The sequence below is a fragment of the Rhopalosiphum padi genome, chromosome 2, assembly GCF_020882245.1.
Source record: "Rhopalosiphum padi isolate XX-2018 chromosome 2, ASM2088224v1, whole genome shotgun sequence".
Taxonomy (NCBI): Eukaryota; Metazoa; Arthropoda; class Insecta; order Hemiptera; family Aphididae; genus Rhopalosiphum; species Rhopalosiphum padi.
Window position 1 is genome coordinate 40,097,425 of NC_083598.1, and position 22,024 is coordinate 40,119,448.

Consider the following 22,024-nt stretch of genomic DNA (forward strand, 5'->3'; position numbering starts at 1 on the left):
ATTTTTAAGATAAAACAACAGTATAGTTTTATAAATAGTGCGCTTTAAATATGGATTTTTCCAAAAAATTGTTTGAATATAAATTTTACTTTATTTTTAATTAAATTTTAATATAAATAATAAATATAAACAACAGTCATACGACATGCAATATACACTTTAATTTTAGAAAAATTAAAAAAAAAAAAACAATAATTAGCTAAGTATGTATGTGTGCCTAGTATATTATGCTAATTTATTATTCGCTTGTGTCTTTTATATATATACATGTATAATAGTGTATATCATATTATAGATATATTAGCTATATAATATGTATATAAATTGTTTATTTTTAAAAACTTCAGAGACGGTGGTATAATGTATATTGTATTCTTATTTTTCTTCATTTTTGCTATATTTCTAATCGTTTTTTTTTGTGCAGTCTAAACGTATCATATTATCTTTAATATCGATTTTAAAACGTTCTTATAGATCTATAAATTATTCAATTAAATTCATGATAACTATTCTTTCAATAATAAATATAAATTTTATAATACATATTATCTTAAAACTTGAAAGCATTTTTTTATATTTTGCGACCAGGTATGGGTAATATAATCACTAACCCAATACTAAAATTACATAATGAGAAATAAGATTGCGCAGTTAATATTGAGTATTGAATGCGTGGATCTCGGCTTATACCAAGGCACCCCAAATGAACGCGAATTTAATATTATAATAGTATACAATAAGTCATAAGAGTGCGCGTGTGACATGCGTCGTACTCAACATATGATAAAGAATGTCGTAGATAACATGTTTTACCTATAGAATTCGTTCAAAACATTACTTATTATTTATGATTAATATATTTTGAACAATAATAATTATTATGTATGTTATACACCTAAAATAGTTAAACGCGTATACATATGACATATAGCGATACGACGTTGAAATTATTTTAAACTTTATTTCGATAAATTTGTGTTTACTGTTTAAAAATGCATACCTATACAGATAGTTAAATATTCAAAATAGCATTCGTTTACAAAACTTCAAATCTATAATTTTCTATGTTTTCTACTTTTTTTTTAGCTGATTTACGTTTGTAAATATAACTAATGAAAATATGTATATACTTGCTGTGACCGTCAATCTCTATGCTATCCTCAATATAACATTCTTTACGTAATTGTTCTTACGCGTTTCAAGAGGAAAACACAATTAAGTACTCTGGTCTGTAGATACCTTGACCAAAATGGACCTATCACATTACACTATCATAATCATGAAGACTTTATGATTGAACAATACAAAATGTATACAATACTCATAATAGTAATCGCATCATTAGAATGTTGAGATGAACCATTATTATTATTATACGTAATTTTATTATATACATTATACATGCATTTTATTCGTCACGGCCATGTTTTGGATTTTACTGTAATTGAAAATATAAAGTATGTACTTAATTAGTTATTAAGCCAACCTATAAAGTCTAGATAAACGTTTTTTTATTTTATATTTTCAGAATTTTTTGATTAGAAATTACTGAGCTATTAAAACCGTATTATTTTATATTGCATATCAACTATATAGTGTTAGGAAATAATATAATAAATTTAATAGATATGTATAAATTAAATGTTTATTATTATCTATGACAACAATATTATCATTTAATAAGATCACTATTTGGTCAATTTCGGCAAAACAAACCAGGCACATATAATAATTATTCTAATCTTTAGGTTTTTGCAAAATATTATGTGCTTATTATTAAAAATGTATACTTGTTGGAAAACAATTTGGAAAGTGGGACATGGTTGAAGTTAGTGTCCAGTGTTAGTAGTGATACCGCTTTAGATTTTTTAAACTCAATAAGTCATTTAGACTTAACCTCACTATTAAAACCTATCTCTTCCTCATTTCAATTGTGGCTTTGTGTGTTGAATCTATTTTTTTTTTTATTATTATTATAAATCTAAAGTTACCCTGACTTACTTGATTATTTAAACATCTATAATAGAAATAGTGATTAACATTGGTATACATATAAATTAGTTTTTTTAATATATATATAATATAGTATTATACAAAATATTATACAAAAATCGAAGTCGGTAAATTCTATATTTAGACGGTTAAATATTTTTATACATATTTTATATACCAAAAGTTTTTTTACCGCCGACCTTTTGCACCCACGCTATACAATATAGTAATGGGCGTTACATATTATAACTAAGACCAACCGTTATATCGAGGTATGTTATCAATTTCCCCTTATTCGCCGTTTTTCCACAAGCCATACGTACCTCTTAATATCGGAACGTATTTTAAATTTTTCATTGACATTGACATTAACACGATAGAGTTAAATAATATAAAAACTAATAACAAATAAGTAATTACAATACAATATATTATGTTAATATATTTATAAATGTTATTATATACCTACTATAATATTTGTATAGGTAAAATATTTTCCTTATTACAACATGCCCTTCACGCAGAATCTTGTAATGATATTGTAGGTACTTTATATTATTATATAGGTAAATTGCAGCACAGACACGACAACTATTACAGGCATTTTAGAATTTTCGATGACTATTTAGTACTTTATTTTTATTTTATATTATCACGAGCCGGTCGTACGAGCACAAGCCATTATTTTCAGTCGTCAATTATTATTATTGTTTTACAATATTACAAAGGAAGCAAATACGCACACAAATATACTCATCATTATTGCTGTTAGGCCCATGTCTATAATACGTCGTATGTATTGGCGTTAATATTAGTGTGTTAAGGTCGTATCGAAAGTGCAGCAGATAGATGATATTATAGGCGTACTATGGGTGGTAGGGCGTAATGTCCCTCGTTTGCATTTCCTTTGGTCGGCCGCCGTGGCTGCCGTCGTCGATCGGTCGGCAGTTCGCACAGAGTCCACTCCGTGGTGAATGTGAATAAGGTTCCGTTTTCATTTCATACGCTGTCTCTAGTGTTATATATTTTTTTATAATCATTATCGCTTGTTTTGTGAGACGGCATTCGATTTTATCGTCATCCGACTTCTGCAAACCACACAATAATATGTCTAGAAGAACCGATTTGGATCTGAGCGATGATCAAAGATTCGCTTTGATGAAGGTATAATAAATAATAACATTATTTGTTTATTTTATTTATCTTATTCCATAATATAATTCCCTCGAAAGGTAATATATTACAGAGTAGTTATACAAGAAAATAATATTACAACACGCGTAAAATTCCAAATTAACAATATTTTTAGAAACGATAAGTACCTAAAATGTGAGATAAATAAATATTAATTAATTTTTACACAATAAGATTATGAACTAATATAAAAATTAAATATTAATAGCTACTACAATTTTTAATCTGTTACACAATCATAAAATAAATACAATTTAAGATTTAAACATTAACATGTGGTTTAGTGAACTGTATACAATGAAATTTTTTTTCCTAAATTTGTAATAAATAGTTGTGTAAACACTGTAGGTACTTTAAAAGTTATTAATTCTAAAAGTTCAGGGTAGTCAATAATTGTGTTGTTTATTTATTTATGGAAAAACGTGTTCATCTATATATTCAATATTTCCGTATTCTCTAAATTTGGAATTTGTTATTTTATAGCGACATCATTAATAGATTGGCTTAAATACTATGCCAATTTTTATGAGCAATTAGTCTTTAAATGTATTCAGATGTCAAATCAAGTTTAATACATTGAAACCAAATCAAATTAAAGTATCTTATTAGGGCTACAACAATTAAAAAATGTATAAAGTTGTTAAACTTAATACAATTTCTCTTCAATATTATATTCATCTTAGCCACGTCCAACAATGAATAAAGATGTATATAATAATATTTTTCTTCGTTTATCTTATTATCTATTAAAATAACTTATTAATTTACGTATATACCTACGCCGATAACTAAATACGATATCACACAATTATTAGATGTACACTGTACAGTCATTGATTAAAGTCACTTGTTGTATTAATTACTGACCTAACCCGACATACGACATTACGACAATCATCGTAATAATATAATACTATCGCAGTTCTTTAACTAATATTTTTCTTTTTCGTTTTAATCTTTTTCTAGTAAATACCTACCCATAATATTAACCACAACAAAGTGTTGTTTTATTTGAATTTTTCCAAATTAAAATTAGTTGATAAAACAGTTAGTAAAAACGAAACGAAACGATAGTAAGCCGTACACGAAAATATTGTGTTATATATCTAATATAACATTTATATAAATGAAAATCTAATGATACATCCAAATTGTGAAATAACTGAATCAAAAATTTATTTTTAACAATCAAATTTAATCGTTTAGTATTAATGTTTATTTTCTTATTGTGTGATTTGCGTTATTATAAATATTGGCATCCTTGTATATATTATTTATTTATGTGTATTGTATACACGGAAATACGGAATCAGTCTATTTGATCCTTGTAAAGGTTAGGTTAGCACATAATAATGTTATCATAATGCATGCATATACTAGTTGATGAATTATTAACGACACGTTTCTGTATATTATATGCTAGCCAATGCATCTTATGAATGTGAATTTTGAGATTTTGCTAAGCATAATTCTGCCTTACATCTATGATGCGTGTAATATTGTACGGTTTCGATATAATATGAATAGAGTTCAACGTTTATATAAGTACTTATAGTCCAATTAAATATGATGAACTGTAAATTATTATATACGTCGTAATTTCAAATTACAATAAACATTGATTGTTTAAAGCTTATTTATATTTTCATAGTTACTTTTTACTTATTAACTATTATAAAGGCTTGGAAGTAATAAGAAATTAAAATTAAGGATAAAAAATACACATAAAAATCTAAAATATGCAAACAAATTTATTAAAATTTAAGTACGCAAAAAAAAATTGTTGATAATAAGTTACATAATAATATATAATATTAATATTTAAAATATTCAAAACTAGATTTCTAACTATGATATTAATAAAATGTGAGGGAAAACTCGTTGGACAAAAAAAAAAATTATTTAAATTCATAAAAAGAAGTATAATTTATAATGTATTAGTTAAATACATAATGGTATAATAAAATGCAAAATATTATGTTTTATTCAAAATAACTATGATATTAATTATTATTGAAAGATAGTGGATAAATTATCGGTAAAAATTAATCGTGATACATAATATACATTTTTAAGGCATATACCATAGTAAGTATATAATATTATAAAAAGTTTTGTTGAAGTGGAAAAATAAGCTTTTTAATAGTTTGTATAAATCTTTAGAAAAAGATAACGCCTACGTTAAATAATTAAATATACAATATTTAGATAGTAAAATATAAACGTTATTTTTTTTTTTTTTAATACTACCTTATTAAATTTAAATATGGTATTGACGTTTAGTATTATATGCAATTATTTATTTATATCTCCTATCTAAGTAATTACAGAAAAGTATATAGTCTGCCTCATATTGTGAAATTAAAATATAAGTTGTTATATTAAAAATAAAATTACAAAAATCGACTGCAAGTAGTTTACATTAAAAAAAATCCACATGTATATGGCAGATGTTTTAAGTTCAAATCTTGGTGTTTACAAAAATTATCACTGTAAAATACTATTGTATTAACTAGTACTAAGATCTCACGCAAACCCCTAGTTTTTATAATAGCTTAAGTATTATAAAAACTTAAAAATGATGAACTACAGAAACACATTTTTTAATATTTGTTATCGTTTCGAATTTAAAATGATATTAAATCTTTTCCAACGTATAATGGTATACGAATAAAAATACTATATTGCTATATATCGTACTTATAACTAATACGTACCATTTTTACGTTATCGTTTTGTATTCATTACATTATAATATATCTGGTAATCGTTGGTAAAAGTTTAAAACCATTATAATGGTATAGGTACCTACCACCGGCGTTTATTATTATATTATTATTTTATCGTATAGATACGCGTATAATATCATAATAATAAATTGTGAGTAATGTGACCTGTGAATGTTCGTACAAGTTTCATAACCTGAGCCGTTTTAATTAGCGCGAGCGCGCGCGCGCATATACAGTCGTTGCGGTGCGTCTGGTTTCGTTTTTCTTGACACTAATGATGACGGACGCGCGGACAACGACGGCGGTGGCGGAGGTGGCTGCAGCTGCAACACGCTCTCCGTTCATCATAAAACGGTCGTTCTGCCACGAAGCGGTTTACCGAACCGCAAACCGAAGAACGAAAAGTCCGTGACTGCCGCCTTACGGCTTGCGTTCGCGGTACAATAATATTTCAACTTTATTTAAATTTTTTTTTTTTTTAATAACAATAATGACTACACAATAGTTCTTAGCGATTGCAAAACGCGTGAACCAACACTATAGTAAATAATTATATTGTGTAAAAAGTCAGGACGAACTGGTTTTCCGGGAACGGTCACGATTAATAAAAACATAAAAATCACACAAATCACCGCGTTCGTATATCATGGAAAACTCACCTTTACGCGATAATACTAAGTCCTCTGGAACTATTTGCTATTTAGTCGTACCGTTTTAAACGTTGACGTGTCACGCGACTACGTGAGACACGATAAAATAAAAACAAACAGATGTGCCACCATTTTGTACATTATTGTACGGTAACCCTTAGACGGTTTCGATGAGACAAATACGATTGACGTCACCACAGAGCCCCCGGACGAACAATATTTCGACCTTGTTTTTGGATATAATTATTATTTTTATTTGCTTCGCGGTTCCGCCTTGTGAAGTTAAATTACCGACTCACATAAATGAAAAAAACATATTTCAAAATCGTGAAACACATAGTAGGTACACTTGTAATAATTATTGACGAAAAGTATGCCAACTCTAATATTAATTGTTTTCGTAATCTCGTCATTCGTGTTTTCTTAATTTTTATGCATTTATGATTAACTGTAATTAAATAGACACTGCAATTTTGTTAATTATATAATATATTATTTTTATCGTATTGAATCAAATTTAAGTCAATTATAGGTACCAGATAAAAAAATCATAAATAAACATAATATGTATTACAATATTATGCACACATACCTATTACAGCGTTACTCCAGTTCAATTCATGAAGTTTGGATTTATTCTACGATTACACAAACAAGTGATTATCTGTTACAAATAATAATAATAATATGGTTATATATTATATCATATGTGTAAGAAAATTGCCTATTCAGAAAGCCGTGTTCGAAAATAATCAGTAAATCTAAATAAAATTTAAGTAATTACAATGTTCTGTAAATAATAGAAATTAGATAATTTCGTTTGTTTTTAATTCAAATTAAATGTGGTTTGTGTGTGTATGTAATATTATAGTAACTATATTATATTATATTTTATACACATACACAGTACAAAGGTTTACTCTCGACCGTTCGAATGACTTGATTTTTAATATAATACTATGATATGGAATATTGGAACAAAGTATAAATTATTATTATTTCCACCATAATTTAAATCTCGCCTAACTAGCTAACAAAATCCAAAATTTTAAATCAAAATATTTTGAGCAAATACTGAAACCGGAATGAATTGTACATTTTTATTTTTCCACGGCACTGTTTGATATTCAAAATTCAAATGCTCGATAAAAATTTCGTTAATAATCGTTTTGTTTGTTAGAAATCTTTCTTGGTATATTTTTTGCAAAGCACAATTTATCTCGAATTTATTTTTTTTCTTACTTAATACCGTATTCGTCGCCACGAGCATTGCACGAAAATCCATTCGTTCTTCAGAATAACAAATAATGATCAGGAAATCAAAATGTTGGCCTTGTGTATTACATAAATCATGATTCCGTAGTCTGATTAATGTTAATTCTATAGTGTGGTGACAAATTACTGCTACAAATTTTCATTGGCGTGAAAATAAAAATATTTAAACACAATACAAGTAGTAATAATATAATATAACTAATTAATTATAACTATAATTATTTAAAAGTAATAAATACCATATTATTGTTTTTTTATATATATAAAATGTATGTAACAATTGTAATAATATTGTTTTTGGACAAACGTCAATCTCATACTATATTTAATCAATTATAAGTTTATAAAATATTAAATGTTGTCGTACATTTTAATTAAATACAACCTTTGAAACAAAATAAGTTGTTATAAAATAAAATAATATTATATTATAATATTGTAATACGCTGGTTATTACTTATTATATTTCGAGAATATTTAAATGCAATTATTATTTATTGTTGTCTTTCGTTAGACATTTTTACTAAAATCATTAACGTATATTATTAAAATGAACTTCCAATTAAAAATAAACCACACGGCAAAAGTGGAAATTCCATACAATTTGTACGTGTTACAAAGACATCTATTAATAATAATATATGTATGTCATTTTCGTTGAATAATTTGTATGCATTTATATAATTTAATTATTTTTTTTGTTTAATTTAACAATAGAAAGAAAGTATTTATTATGTCCTGAACATACTATATTTTGTTGTTTATTGAGAAGAAGATCATGATATCTAGTAGAGTAATAGACATATTGTGTTATTATCTCATAAGTCATTAACACGCAGTGGTTATTTCGAAATTCTATCAACAGCTCGTCCATTTTTTATACACAAGAACAACTCATGATTTAACTGTATTTATATCGTCGAGGACCGTAGTCTAATTTAATTTTACTTTCTTGAAAGTATGTTTATAAAACGTTTTAGATATCTTATTGTCGTTAACATATTATATCCAAGAGTGACAACACACGCTCGGCGCTCGCTATACCTATAGTCTATGCATTTAGACAACAAATAATCTTCTAAAGCGGCACAGCTATTTGTCTTCGTTTAGATGTTTTAAAATTATCTTTGCATAACTCAAACCAGATATTTTGTACTTGAATAATGTATTTTAAATATAATTTTTCAGCGTACTGAAAGTATTGCAAACGTTTGGACCGTTTAGTAAATACTCTGTTTCAAGTTAAATTTAATATTTTTTTTTTTCAAATAGCATTAAGTTATATCTGTTGTACATAAAAACCTTAGCATAGTTTATCATAACAGTTATCAAATAATATTATCGTAATGCATGCGTTGCGTGCATTTTTCGATTTCTACTGCGAAACATTTGAATGGGTATTTTGCTGACTCAAATCTAAACATAAATAAAGTGTAGCTAAAAAAATAATATATCATCTATAATAGGTGTTTGTTTAGAGGTTTTGTTATTTTGATAAAAATTGTTCGTCATTGCCTATTGGGCTTAGGCATTCCCGTTGTGCAAAATTGCGAACCTTTATCATTGAGTTGGCCAAAGTCGTTCATTTTGTCAATATAGCACTTACACCGCTACCGACAAACGGGTTAAGGTCATCTGACTTTTTTCTTTTCTTTCTGTTATGGCACACGTCAATATTGTAAGATTTCAATACGAAATTAAGTAATTATACTTTATTATTATTATACACTCGGTACTGCCGCAGCTTGATGTATATTTGTGCACGTTTATGATATACCACATAATAATATACATATCTATTAGAAGACGTGTGATGTATATGTGTACGATGCTGGAGGGGCGGGGACCTAAATCGCCGAATGATTTTCGAGAATGATTTACGACGTTGTCGATTGTGTAACAAGTCTCGTCTTTTAAAAAATAAAATAAAAAAAAACAATCCTTGTAACTTTCACCGCCTAAGTTGGTCCACGCGTTTGCAACTGCGGCAGAGGTAACCAACGGGAACTGCTATAGGTACAAACACACACACACACACACACACATATTCGTCACTGCTTATGTTATCGTATTGCGTACATTTTTACTTTTTATAAACATAACTATCCGCCATCGAACATTATAGCATTGACTTACGTATAATAAATGTATATGTAACTAACGCGCGCGCACGCCGTCTCAATAGAAGGATAATAATTTAGAAGGTGAAAACAAATGTGTTCTTTTTTAAATTATTGACAAACTCTACATCGTTATATACTTATGCAACACTATAATACAGTAGGAAATAAGTATAATATAATATTAATATACATAATATGTCATAATATTTTATAATTATTTGGTTTTAATTTTTACATAGCCATTATTATAAAGATTAGTTTTTAAGGTTATCGATATAGTTATCTAACCCGGATTAGGTTCAAGTAAATACCTATGATATGAATTATCTTCAAAAAAAAATTGTCCAATCATCAGTTATGTATACTTCCAATAATACGTTCAGTAACGTTTTGCATAATTGGCTAAAAACTCAAATAAATAAAGGTAAAGTATACAAAATATATCCGTTGGTAACTTGCAAGCATTTCTGTACAAATAACAAATATCTCTTATAACTTTTAAAAATGTCTGTATGTGATTCGTAATTTAGTAGTTACCAATAGTAGTGTTTACAATATTTTAAAATAATATGTATCAGCTCTAATTAATTAAAAACATTTTGAGCAGTGGACAATCACTTTAAAATAAATTCAAATGTAGCTCTATAAAATTTGATATTATATGTTTAGACTGTTTAGAGTAAACAACCTTAACAGTCTACCAATTTCCTCAATATAGTATCTCTTAATATTGATGACTAAGTAATTTATATAATGTAATAATTGTAAATGTGTATATTATGTTAACGATACATTTTTTAATCCTGAGGTATCATAAAATAAATAAATAAATAATTACAATAATAAAAGTCAATTTTGTAAATTTTAAAAATTTCATGTAAAATATAAAATGTATAATTTTTATAATAGATTTAAAGAACTAACTACATTTTCCATTTATTTTATACATATATATGTTATGTGATATTTAATATTTAAAATACTAATCGCCGCTTATCGGACTCACTTTTAGACCTAAGTATTTAAGTCCATTACTATCCATTATCTGAATGAGTCAATATAAGGCGAAAGGTCCAAGAATAAAGAGATGTACATATTATTATGCATTTATGCACTGTAATACAAAAATTAAATTTGACTATTTACTTATAAATATTCATTAGATATTATATATTTATTTATTTAATGTATTTCAAATGAGTGTTGTTATTTGCAAAGAAAAAAACCGCAAACGATTATTATAACGATTAGAATAGAAAATATATTTATTTTTCAAGTGCTTATATTATCTCTTCCAATTATTATGTAAAAAAAAATATTTTCAAAACTCAAATATTTTTTTATGTGATAAGTCAAGGAAATAGTATTAATCATCAAAATATAATATGTGATGAGTTTTGGAGTTGGACTAAAAATTTAAAAATATGCCCTCAATATCAACCCCATTAATCAAATCAATGTAGTGAGTCCAATAGACGAATTTTCTCCTTAAGTGTTGTAGTATATATGTAAATCGGAACCCATTTGTTTGATTCCATTAACTATAAGTACTCGAGTTCAATAAACGGCAACTACTATATATATAATATTATGTAATACACTAATATAACTTAGGTTATAAATAATTATAACCATATTTTCTTAGATTCGCTTAATACTTGAAAATGTCTACGTATTGGTGATTTCATACCATGATTTATTTTAAGGGTTGAACATTTTTTTAATGGGTATAATATTTTTGTAGACGTTATTTTTTTATCTATATTGGCATTATTACGTATAATGAGAAACATATACAGAATATATGTTGAAGGTTCAAATCGCTTTGCTTTCATTTTCATTTTCTGCTATCAAATGTTAAACCAAAACAATTTTTTCTTATATATTATAAGTTATAAATTATAAAATTTATTTGTAATTTATGTTGATTATGATTTATTCTAACTACCCCTGAAATTAATTTCTGTGTACTTGTCTGCATATATATTATATTATATTTTGCACCATATTTTAAAATGTAATTCATTCAAAATCAATAAAAATTCATTCGTATCGTTCTATAAAAATATAGCCTAAAAAACTATAGGTATACTAAATCTGCATACTGCAGCAAATAGATCGCATACACATGACACCTTATATTTAACATTATCATTAAATATTTCTTTGCAGAGAAAAAAAATCGTCTATTAATGAGTTGCATGAACAAATGGTTAATGGTTCACTAAAATGTAATGTACCAATTATGTGCCACTAAATCGTGTTTAAGGAACTATTATATCACTATTGATTCTTTAAGTATTTTAGTATTATCGTTTATTTAAATCGGCAGAGAGAGTTATAATCAGAAATTTAATGTTATTTAAATGTAGTAAAAATAAAATACGCATACACTAATATACATGTATATTAACAATATATTATTTAAATACACGTTTGGCAAATTGTATACCTAATCTTATATATTAATATATTATGTTATAATTATTTAAGTCGTCGTTCGACCAATGGCCACAGCTGCCGTAGTGTTATTTGTTTAATAAATAATAATAACATTGCATTTGTGTTGTTTCAGTTGCGAAGAAGCGTTGCAGACTTAAAGTTGGATGATAAATACGATGACTGCTTTTTACTAAGATGGCTCGAAGGTAAAATTATTTTATCTTTCAAACAATTTACAAAACACATGCGTACATTTCATTAGTTTAGTACTGAATATATCATATACGATTAAAATAGTGCTCAGGCCTTTTTTATTATACACCGTTAACTTCACTGTCTTTAATATAACGTGTATCGGTTTTCACACGTAATAATAGTTATAATACGTATAATAATTCATAAGGAGGGAAAATTGGTTTTATCAAAACATTATTCAAAGCTTTTTATTTATCCACACTATCGAGGGTGGTCAAGGTGGTGAATAACTATTTTTAGTTTATATTATGTTACTATATTGTAACTTCATATAATTTGTTCTATCATTTCAATATTCATTGCAGAGTTCCGGGTTCAATAAAAATTAACTATATGATAATCTCGTATCAGTTATATTTTTTTTTCATTTATATATTTGTACACACATATGTATACAATAATACTAGTATAAAAATATAATATATTTTACAGTACATTTAGTGAATTACAATTTTTCATCTATACACATATTTAAATTGATAATCTCACGAACTGAGCAAAACAATAGTGTGAATTACATTTATATTAACATCGCTTACCTCAGTGAATGACCTTACATATTTACTGTTTCAAATGTTTCAATGTTTAATTGAATCATTTAGATGTCGACGTATACATGTCCCATTATTAAAAACAGGTGTATCGATCAATACTAAACAATGGAAGCAGTAAAGTTAAGCATCATTATATACGAATCAGAGCGCATAAATTATACGTTTTTTATATCTAATACCCGTATGAGTGGTATGGCGACCAAACATCACAGCAAAATTACACTGGCCTACTTCATAACCTAATTTATACAATTATTTAGGTAAAAAATATCCTATATATATAGATATTAAATAAATATAAAGCACAAAATACCACAAGGTATTCCCAAAGACCAAAGTACGCAACACAAAACAAAATCACAAACATCCATTAAATTTACAAATAAACAACAAAATCGGTAGTCAAAAGTTTGAATTTGATGCTTTTTTTTTATTTAATAAATTAATTATATTCTAAAAATAATCTATGCATCTATATATGTATGTATATATATACCAAATACTACTCACTCATTCACTGATCGCTACTTTTCTAAAACAACAAAACGAATGGACTTGAAATTTGATATGATGCTCTAGTGCAGGGATCGTCAACCTTTTTACCTATACGGGCCATCATTTTTTTCAGTTTTCATTGAGGGCCGCATACAAAATTAAAATATTAAAAAATATAATTTATTAAATATATATATATTACGGTATATACATTATATACGATTAGATTACGTTCTCGCTCATAGCTTATCTCATGAGATGTGAACATTATTTTATAATAGTTATGATTAAATTGTATTTATATACATTTTTAAGATATAAAATTGAAATTTGATGAGCCGCAGCAAAAAGTTCCAAGGGCCGCGGGTTGCCCGCGGTGCCTGCTCTAGCCAAAGAAAATATTTTTAAAACATTCTCATTTTAAAGATAGCTCATGCAGGGTTTTTTTCTGCAAACAGAAAGTATATAATTATATACAAAACTAAAAATATTTAATTTTTGTTTGTTGAAATAAAATTCCTGCCTCTTTGGTTTACGAAAATAAAGTAGTTATTATAATTGGATATATAGTTTTAAATTTGTAATTAGTTTAGTCAAAATTACTCAAATTAATGTATTTTAAACATACGTATCTGTAGCTTACATTTAACGGAGTTTAAGACGGAGAAAATTAACTGCCATTATTTAATTTTGTAACGGACAACGCTGTGCAGGATCTGTTAATATAAGACATAAGTATTATATAATAATATAATGTTAAACATTAGACATTTTTTGATTTCATATTTTTAGTATTTTTCAATTTATTAATTTTCACTTATTAATTTATCATGAATAATTCGTGATACTTAAGCAATATTGAAAATACGTTATTAATCTAATTAACTATAGCTAAATTTATGATTCATTTCATATTTAATTAATATTAAATAGACTTGGATTTTCATTTATTTTATTTTATATTTTATAGCACGCAACTTTGATCCAAAAGAAGCAGAAGACATGTTGAGAACAGTAAGTAGTTTTAATATAATAAACGATTCAGAAATATTATTCTGAAACATTCAATGAATAGTAATAACTGAGTGATGATACAAGCTGTTTAGTGGTTTTGTTTGATTACAAAAATAAAAAATAACAATAAATTTCTCAAATTAAGCAAATTCTTAAAATGTTCGAAAAGTTTTGTATAGATATAATATATACTGTGAACAGAGTGTTCAATAAGTTTGAAAACAGTAATTGGGTTAATTGTTACTAACAAACGATAATATGATATAATTATTGAGAGGTTATTAAATATTTTACTTTATAAATGTACAGCAATGTTGTCTCTTATTACTCCAAGTAATTATTAAAATGTACAAACAGCAATTAAAAGTTTCCAAACTTTTTGAACACCTGGTATAATATACTTGTATGATATACTGGTATAATTTACTGTATAATATCAAAAATATTGTATGAATATTGTTGTTAACAGTTAATAACAGCTATTTTTTATCGGAATATTAGGACTACATAACTTACATTCTGAGTGCATTATATGTTGTATAATTTGAAAAAATTCATTCATTTACATTTCAAAAAAATAAATATATTTTTCTTAAGTATGATGTATACTGTAGATTATGTTATATTGTAGTCAATGAAATGGCGGGAAGAGTGGTCGATTAACAAGGACGATGGCTGGCAGCCACCCCAAGTGCTGGTCGACTACATGCCGAGTGGTATCAGCGGCTTCGACAAGGAAGGATCGCCGGTTGTTGTGCTTCCATTCGCCGGGTTCGATGTGTGTGGCCTGCTTAAGTCAGCCCCGCCGAAAGACATGGTCAGGTTTTTAGCACAAAAACTAGACTCGTACTTAGAAGTGGCTAGGCAATCGTCGCTGAAGCACGGTCCAAAAGCATCGCAGGTGTGCTGCATTGTCGACCTGACCGACTTTAACCTAAGACAATTCACTTGGAAACCAGGTAGATTATTATGCGAGCATCCTTACTAATACTTATCATATAATATTGCATTGTCACTATTATGTTCATATTTTACTCACAATCTTGTGTTGATTTTAAACGTTTATAAAACAAAAAAAAATGTTTCAATATTAAACATTTTTATATAATATGTTCAGATTTTCATAAAATTATGCTGTACTAGATTAAAAAAATTAAAAAACTGATTAGATTGCCTCTAAAGCAATTAAAAAGAGTACAATTTTAAAATAAGTGCAACATACTAGATATTTTCCAAAAATAAATTTATTCTAAATCAAATCATTGACTCCCCGATATGACTATAGTTTAATACGTAAATATATTATTTAAGTATAATCGACATAATTGACATAATAGTTACTCACTGGAGTTTGAATTGTCAAACATTTTGAATGTCTATGACAAACATTAAAACTTAATTATATATTTATATGGTTATATTATAAAAATATGAATATATGATAGCAGTATAGCAAGTTTCGATGGGTATTATTTTTATGTAAAATCACCGAGAGTTATTAAACGAGTTTTATTATTCTAAATATTAGTAATGATAAAATTAGTGCCTCTTCTCTTACAAATAATTATGATTATGATTATGTTATAATTGTCTGTTATGATATGTCATTCATATGTCTTTTAAATTTTACTGTTTTTATATCATGGTTGTAACTTGAAATATTATCATACTTCATACAATTCATTGTTTATGTATTAAACTATATTTCATTTAAGGCACTATAATACTTCTATTACTACTTCAATTACAAAGTAATTGTACAAGTCACTTTATAAAAAACAACAGAACAATTAATAAAAAGTTATGATTTTCTCGAGTGTCACTGAGATTTATGACCATGTTGTTTTCGTGATTTTGCTTTACTCTTGATGAATTAGATATTTTATATTTAATTTAAACGTGTAGAACTATATTAATATATATATATATTTAAATAAACATAACTAGTATATATTGAGAACATAACATCGTATGTTCTCACATCGATATAGTTGTCAATCGTCACGGTAAACTTTTTAGGTAACTATATTATTTAAGTGTCGAACAGGAGCTGTTAATGATTGATAGTTGTTCGTGTACGGTTCGTCTAGGACAATATTAAATTATTTAGAGGTCGGTTGAAACGTATTCCGTTTACTATAGTATCGCATGGATGTCATCACAGTTAATTATTCTGATCAGCTTCTTTATGTGTTAAGTCATTCAAATTCTACCCTAAGATTGATCTTTCGACGATAATACGTCACACAACTAATTGCATTTTCCATAAATTGTTATGGGACCACTAAGAAATTTAAATAACAGCAATGTGACATTGGAAATTTATTGTTATAATACATAGCGGCCGAAATGATAATCAACTTGTTGCAAATGTACGAGGCCAATTACCCAGAAATATTGAAGGCATGTCACGCGATTAATGGTGAGTATATTTTATGTATATAATTTATCTAACCAGTAACCACAGATCATTTCCGTGACAAATATATACATATTATGTAATAATATGCACATATAGGTATATTATGTTACAATGTTATTTGTTTTACGATTTTCAGCTCCCAAAGTGTTCACTTTTGCATTCAACATACTTAAAAACATACTGACCGGCAACACAATGAACAAATTCATAATATATAAAGCAGACCCGAATAAGTGGAAACCTGCGTTGGCCAGCGCCATCGACAGCGACCAGTACCCAGCGTTTTTGGGCGGCGATCTGAGGGATCCTGATGGCGACCCCAGATACATCACCAAGGCTAGTCAAAACACGTCTTAATAATTTCTATTTTTTTTTAATTGATAAACTATTTGGGAACACATATTTTGAATTTTAGTTTAGTGTTTGATCTTGCGCACCCTCGAAATGAATTATTTCAATGCTCGTGCGTGTAAAAACTGATTATTCAATTTTTTTGTTTCCAATTACCTTCACTCAGTTTTGATAGGGCGCCACGGAAATGTGTTAAATGTGTTATAAATGGTCTACTCTTACCGCCTTTTATGATCATTTCCTTAAAAAAAAAAAATCCATAATAATAATGTATAATAGCTTAATACGCGATCATAATATACGTCCAGGAGTCATCTATCTGACTCGCGCGTCATCCAAACGAATCATAATATTTGCGTATATCAAATAATTAATGACTATAAAATATGCTATATAATATGCTATATCATGCGTGGCTTTGTGTCCGCCTCCGTGGTTATTTATTCTACTCTTTTACATTTATCGCTACTAATGTAGGATATTCCCAAGTAACTCGTTAAGAATACAAACATCGCAATACTGAACAAAAATTATCGCTTCTCGATGTAATCTGTATAATACCAAACAGTAATCGAATAAAACGCATTTTATTTTATTATACGTAATAATAATATATGATAATAGCTGTACAAAATACTACAAGTACCTATGTGTTGAGTGCGACGTTAAATTGATGGTTTTGACCAAATATAATAAACAGTTCTAAAATGTATTCAATTAAAAACATATAATGTTTTTTTTAAAAAAATCTAAAAAAGTTTCTGTGTGAGCGCTTTCTTTTGAAATGCGACTTTTGCAAAACCCTTTCTTAGTGGATATTCATATTATAAAACAAATGTACTGTCAAGTACCACGAATGCCAAGTATCTACCTATTATATAGTTTAGGTTCTACGTAATATGTTAATTCTCTATTAGTCTGAATAAAGTTTTGTGAGTTTAAAGATAAATATATTGCGCGTGGCACCGTATCATTTTGTTTTTAAATAAATGAACGGACGCAGTATAATGTCAATTTTAAAAAATCAATTAATTTAAAAGCTAAATTTATCCAGTTGTTTGTGCTCTGTTTATAAACTCATATAATACATACTTTATGAAGATGACTAGCTTATTTTCATTGCAATCCGAACATTTATGAATTTATGACATAAAATATATTTTATGAATACAATCTGTACGATATATCGACATCGACTATAAAAAAGTATATAATAATATTATTATCTTATATTACGAGCCAAACATAGTTTAATATTCAACAATACCATTTTGAATATTGAAAACATTTTATTTTTTGTTGTCAATTAATCGCAATGTGTTTTTGTATTATTATAGATAAATCAAGGCGGAAAAGTACCAAAGGAATTATATTCAAAAAATGACAAGAAACTTACAAATTCTGATGACATGACATTAGTGAATATAAAAAAAGGCGATAAGTTATACCTAAAACATACAGTTACTGTACCACAAAGTTTTCTAAGGTAAATTTTACAATCAAATATGAATTTAATAATATAAATATTTAAATTCTATATTATTTTTCAATTATTATGATAATACATTTATAACTTTATAAGATATACAATTTACATAGAAAAATAGATTTTAGTCAAATGTTAAAAAAGAAAGGTGTGCAAATAGGCACCGCTCCGCTGTAGTTATAGTTATTAATAGGTATCAATTGGATCACTAAAATTGATGTATTCAATATATTTGAATTCAATGATACATCATGATAAACGGAACACTTACGTATGAATATTGAAAATGTTATACATTTTTAACTAGATACAAAATAATTTTATCAATTTTGACGGAATTCGTTAAAATTCTTACTTTAAACAATTATAAAAATTATTCTAGATTTATGGTCAACTTGCTCTTTTAATTTCAGTATTAAAAAATGTTACGGGAGCTTGCATTAAATATTCAAGCATATATATTTTTTAACAAAATTGTTGACATTTATAGAAAAAAAGTCGAGACTTTAATTGTTCATAAATATCTCAAAAAGCATCAAAATATTTAAGTTTCATTAGTTATTTATTTTTTAACTATAACAAAATAATAAAATAAAATTTTTCAAAAACTGGCTGAGCGTGAAAATTCTCGTTTCTTCTTAATTTCTTTGTTTTATTTTTTTTTCTCGATTACTTACTAAAAAAAATACTGGGAATTTTTAATAAAGACCTCACATACATTTTGACTATTCTGCAAATGGTATTAACACATTACAAATAAAAAAATAATAATAATAATAAAACACACACGTCACACACATATTAATATTATCATTGTAAAATCAATGCATTCATCGTTCCGCTCAGAATCTAAAATGATATACAGAAACAGAATAATGTATTTTTTTTTATAAATTTTTAATGTGTAACTGTTTTACATAAGGTGGCAGTTCAAAACAGAGGGACATGATATCAAATTTGGTATATTAGCAACAGATTCAGAAAATATACAAACAGTAGTGATGCCGATAAAGAAAGTCGCATGCCACGAGTTTGAAGAAATTGGAGTCATCAAATGCAAGCATCCTGGAGAATGTAATTTGTTTTTTCATTATCTTTATATATATTTTAAGTTTTAACATATCCAGGCAAAGTTGTTTAATTTTCACGCGAATCAAACACGTTTATAATATATTGATATATATTATATATTATATCAAATGTTATGTGAATAGTTTGTTTTTATTAATAATGATTTGAAGTTTAATCTTTAAATATTCTATATTATTCTATACATAAAAATAGTACAAAATTCGCGTTTAAAATATAAAAATTGCGCCGTTTATACGTATCGAAATCGCTAACATCATGTGTAATTGAAAACGATTTATGTTCCAACAGATACGGTAGTATTTGACAACAGCTACAGTTTCATACGTGGCAAAAAACTCGCATACAACATTCGAATCACATTGCCTGTAAAAGAAAAAACCATCGGTACGATCGATCAGATGGTGAATATGGAAGAATAAGTTACATAAGATCGGTGTAAAAGTATAATAGCATTTAATGACTAATGTCTAATAATAACAGTAATTTTAATTGTATTATATAATACATCCATCGGAACCGTTAGAAATTCAAATCAAATTATATAATATACTTTTATATAAATACGTATAACTGATATTTTTAATTGTTTAGGAGGTACCTATACCAATGTATAGTAATGGCCAATACTCACTCGTGCTATGCCTGGTATAAACTTATAAATATAAAATAAATTCATATTTGTCATTCTATGCCATACATTTAACAACGTACGGTATAATGGGATCAATAAAATAGTCGTGTTGCTAACAAATGATAATAAACACGATTATTGAAATTTGATCAAATTATAACTAGTGGTCCACACTTTGCACGTCTTCTCGTACATCCGTAAATCAAAATTGCTATAATTTTTTAGATATGTTTTGATTTTTTTTTTTATTCTAATAGAAAATAGGCATACAAACTCGAGAATAATTTGTGTATGTTTTAAAGTACAATAATAATTAAAGCGTCTAACAATATAAAGTATACCTCATAACATTTTCAAAAGATGTGTTGATATATTTTTTTAAATGCCAATGACGTGTTATAGACAATTATTGTTGTCCTTCAATCAAAAACTAGTTGAAATAATTTGTTTTATGTATATTATATTATTATGTTATACATACCACATAGGTATATTATTCATAGTAATTATAAAAACAAAACAAAAGATCCCTTAAAATACCACAGTGATATAGGTAAGTGATACGTAAGTTGTTAAACTAGATAATGTATCAGGAGCATTCTATGAACTTTAGTATTAATTATAAATAATTATCATTTTGTTAATGATGTAAGTATAATGTTGTTGAAATTATTTTTCTAATATGTATATTCTGTTTTTTTTTTTTTTTGAGAATTATGTTATTAAATTATTACCTTATAAACATTCATTTTCTGAATGTTTGTTTATTTTATTTATATAAAATAATACAAACTATGTAATATTATTATTATATTATTACCTATTATTGATTTGTATTTTCAGTTTTATATAATTGTTTTAATTATTCATTAATATTATATATTTACGTATTTGTATTATTATTAATTAAAATAAACTATAAAGCATTTCATTTTTAAGCTCTGTATCATTTTATGCCCAGTAAGTCATAAATAAGTAATAACCTAAATGTGAATACCATATTATATTTTATTATACTATATATATGTCTATATGTCGAAAAATAAATACAATCGTTTTCAACCTGATTTACGATTAGGTGTATTATATTCATATAATCCCTGCTTAAAACAAAAAAATAAAACTTAAATGTTTTATACAAAAAAAAAACCGAAATATGCACCACACCATTGTAGAAAATAAATAATAAAGTTATTCACTATCTATTGTAATCAGTAATCACGATATCAAAATGTTCACTTGTCCTGTAACTATTACTATGATATTATAATTATTTAATTATATACCCCTACATCTATTTAAAGTAACTAAAATTAGTA

At 26.5% G+C, this 22,024-nt stretch overlaps 1 protein-coding gene across 1 annotated transcript; it reads left to right on the forward strand.

The window, feature by feature from the left end:
* Positions 1 to 2,922: 2,922 nt before the first annotated feature.
* LOC132921522 (SEC14-like protein 4) lies at positions 2,923 to 21,772 on the forward strand. Its single transcript, XM_060984588.1, has 9 exons — positions 2,923 to 3,156; positions 12,539 to 12,611; positions 14,680 to 14,723; positions 15,355 to 15,682; positions 17,065 to 17,145; positions 17,282 to 17,481; positions 18,834 to 18,982; positions 19,905 to 20,056; positions 20,363 to 21,772. The coding sequence occupies exons 1-9, from the start codon at positions 3,100 to 3,102 to the stop codon at positions 20,491 to 20,493; spliced, it is 1,215 nt and encodes a 404-aa protein (XP_060840571.1). The 5' UTR covers positions 2,923 to 3,099; the 3' UTR covers positions 20,494 to 21,772.
* The last annotated feature ends 252 nt before the right edge of the window (positions 21,773 to 22,024 follow it).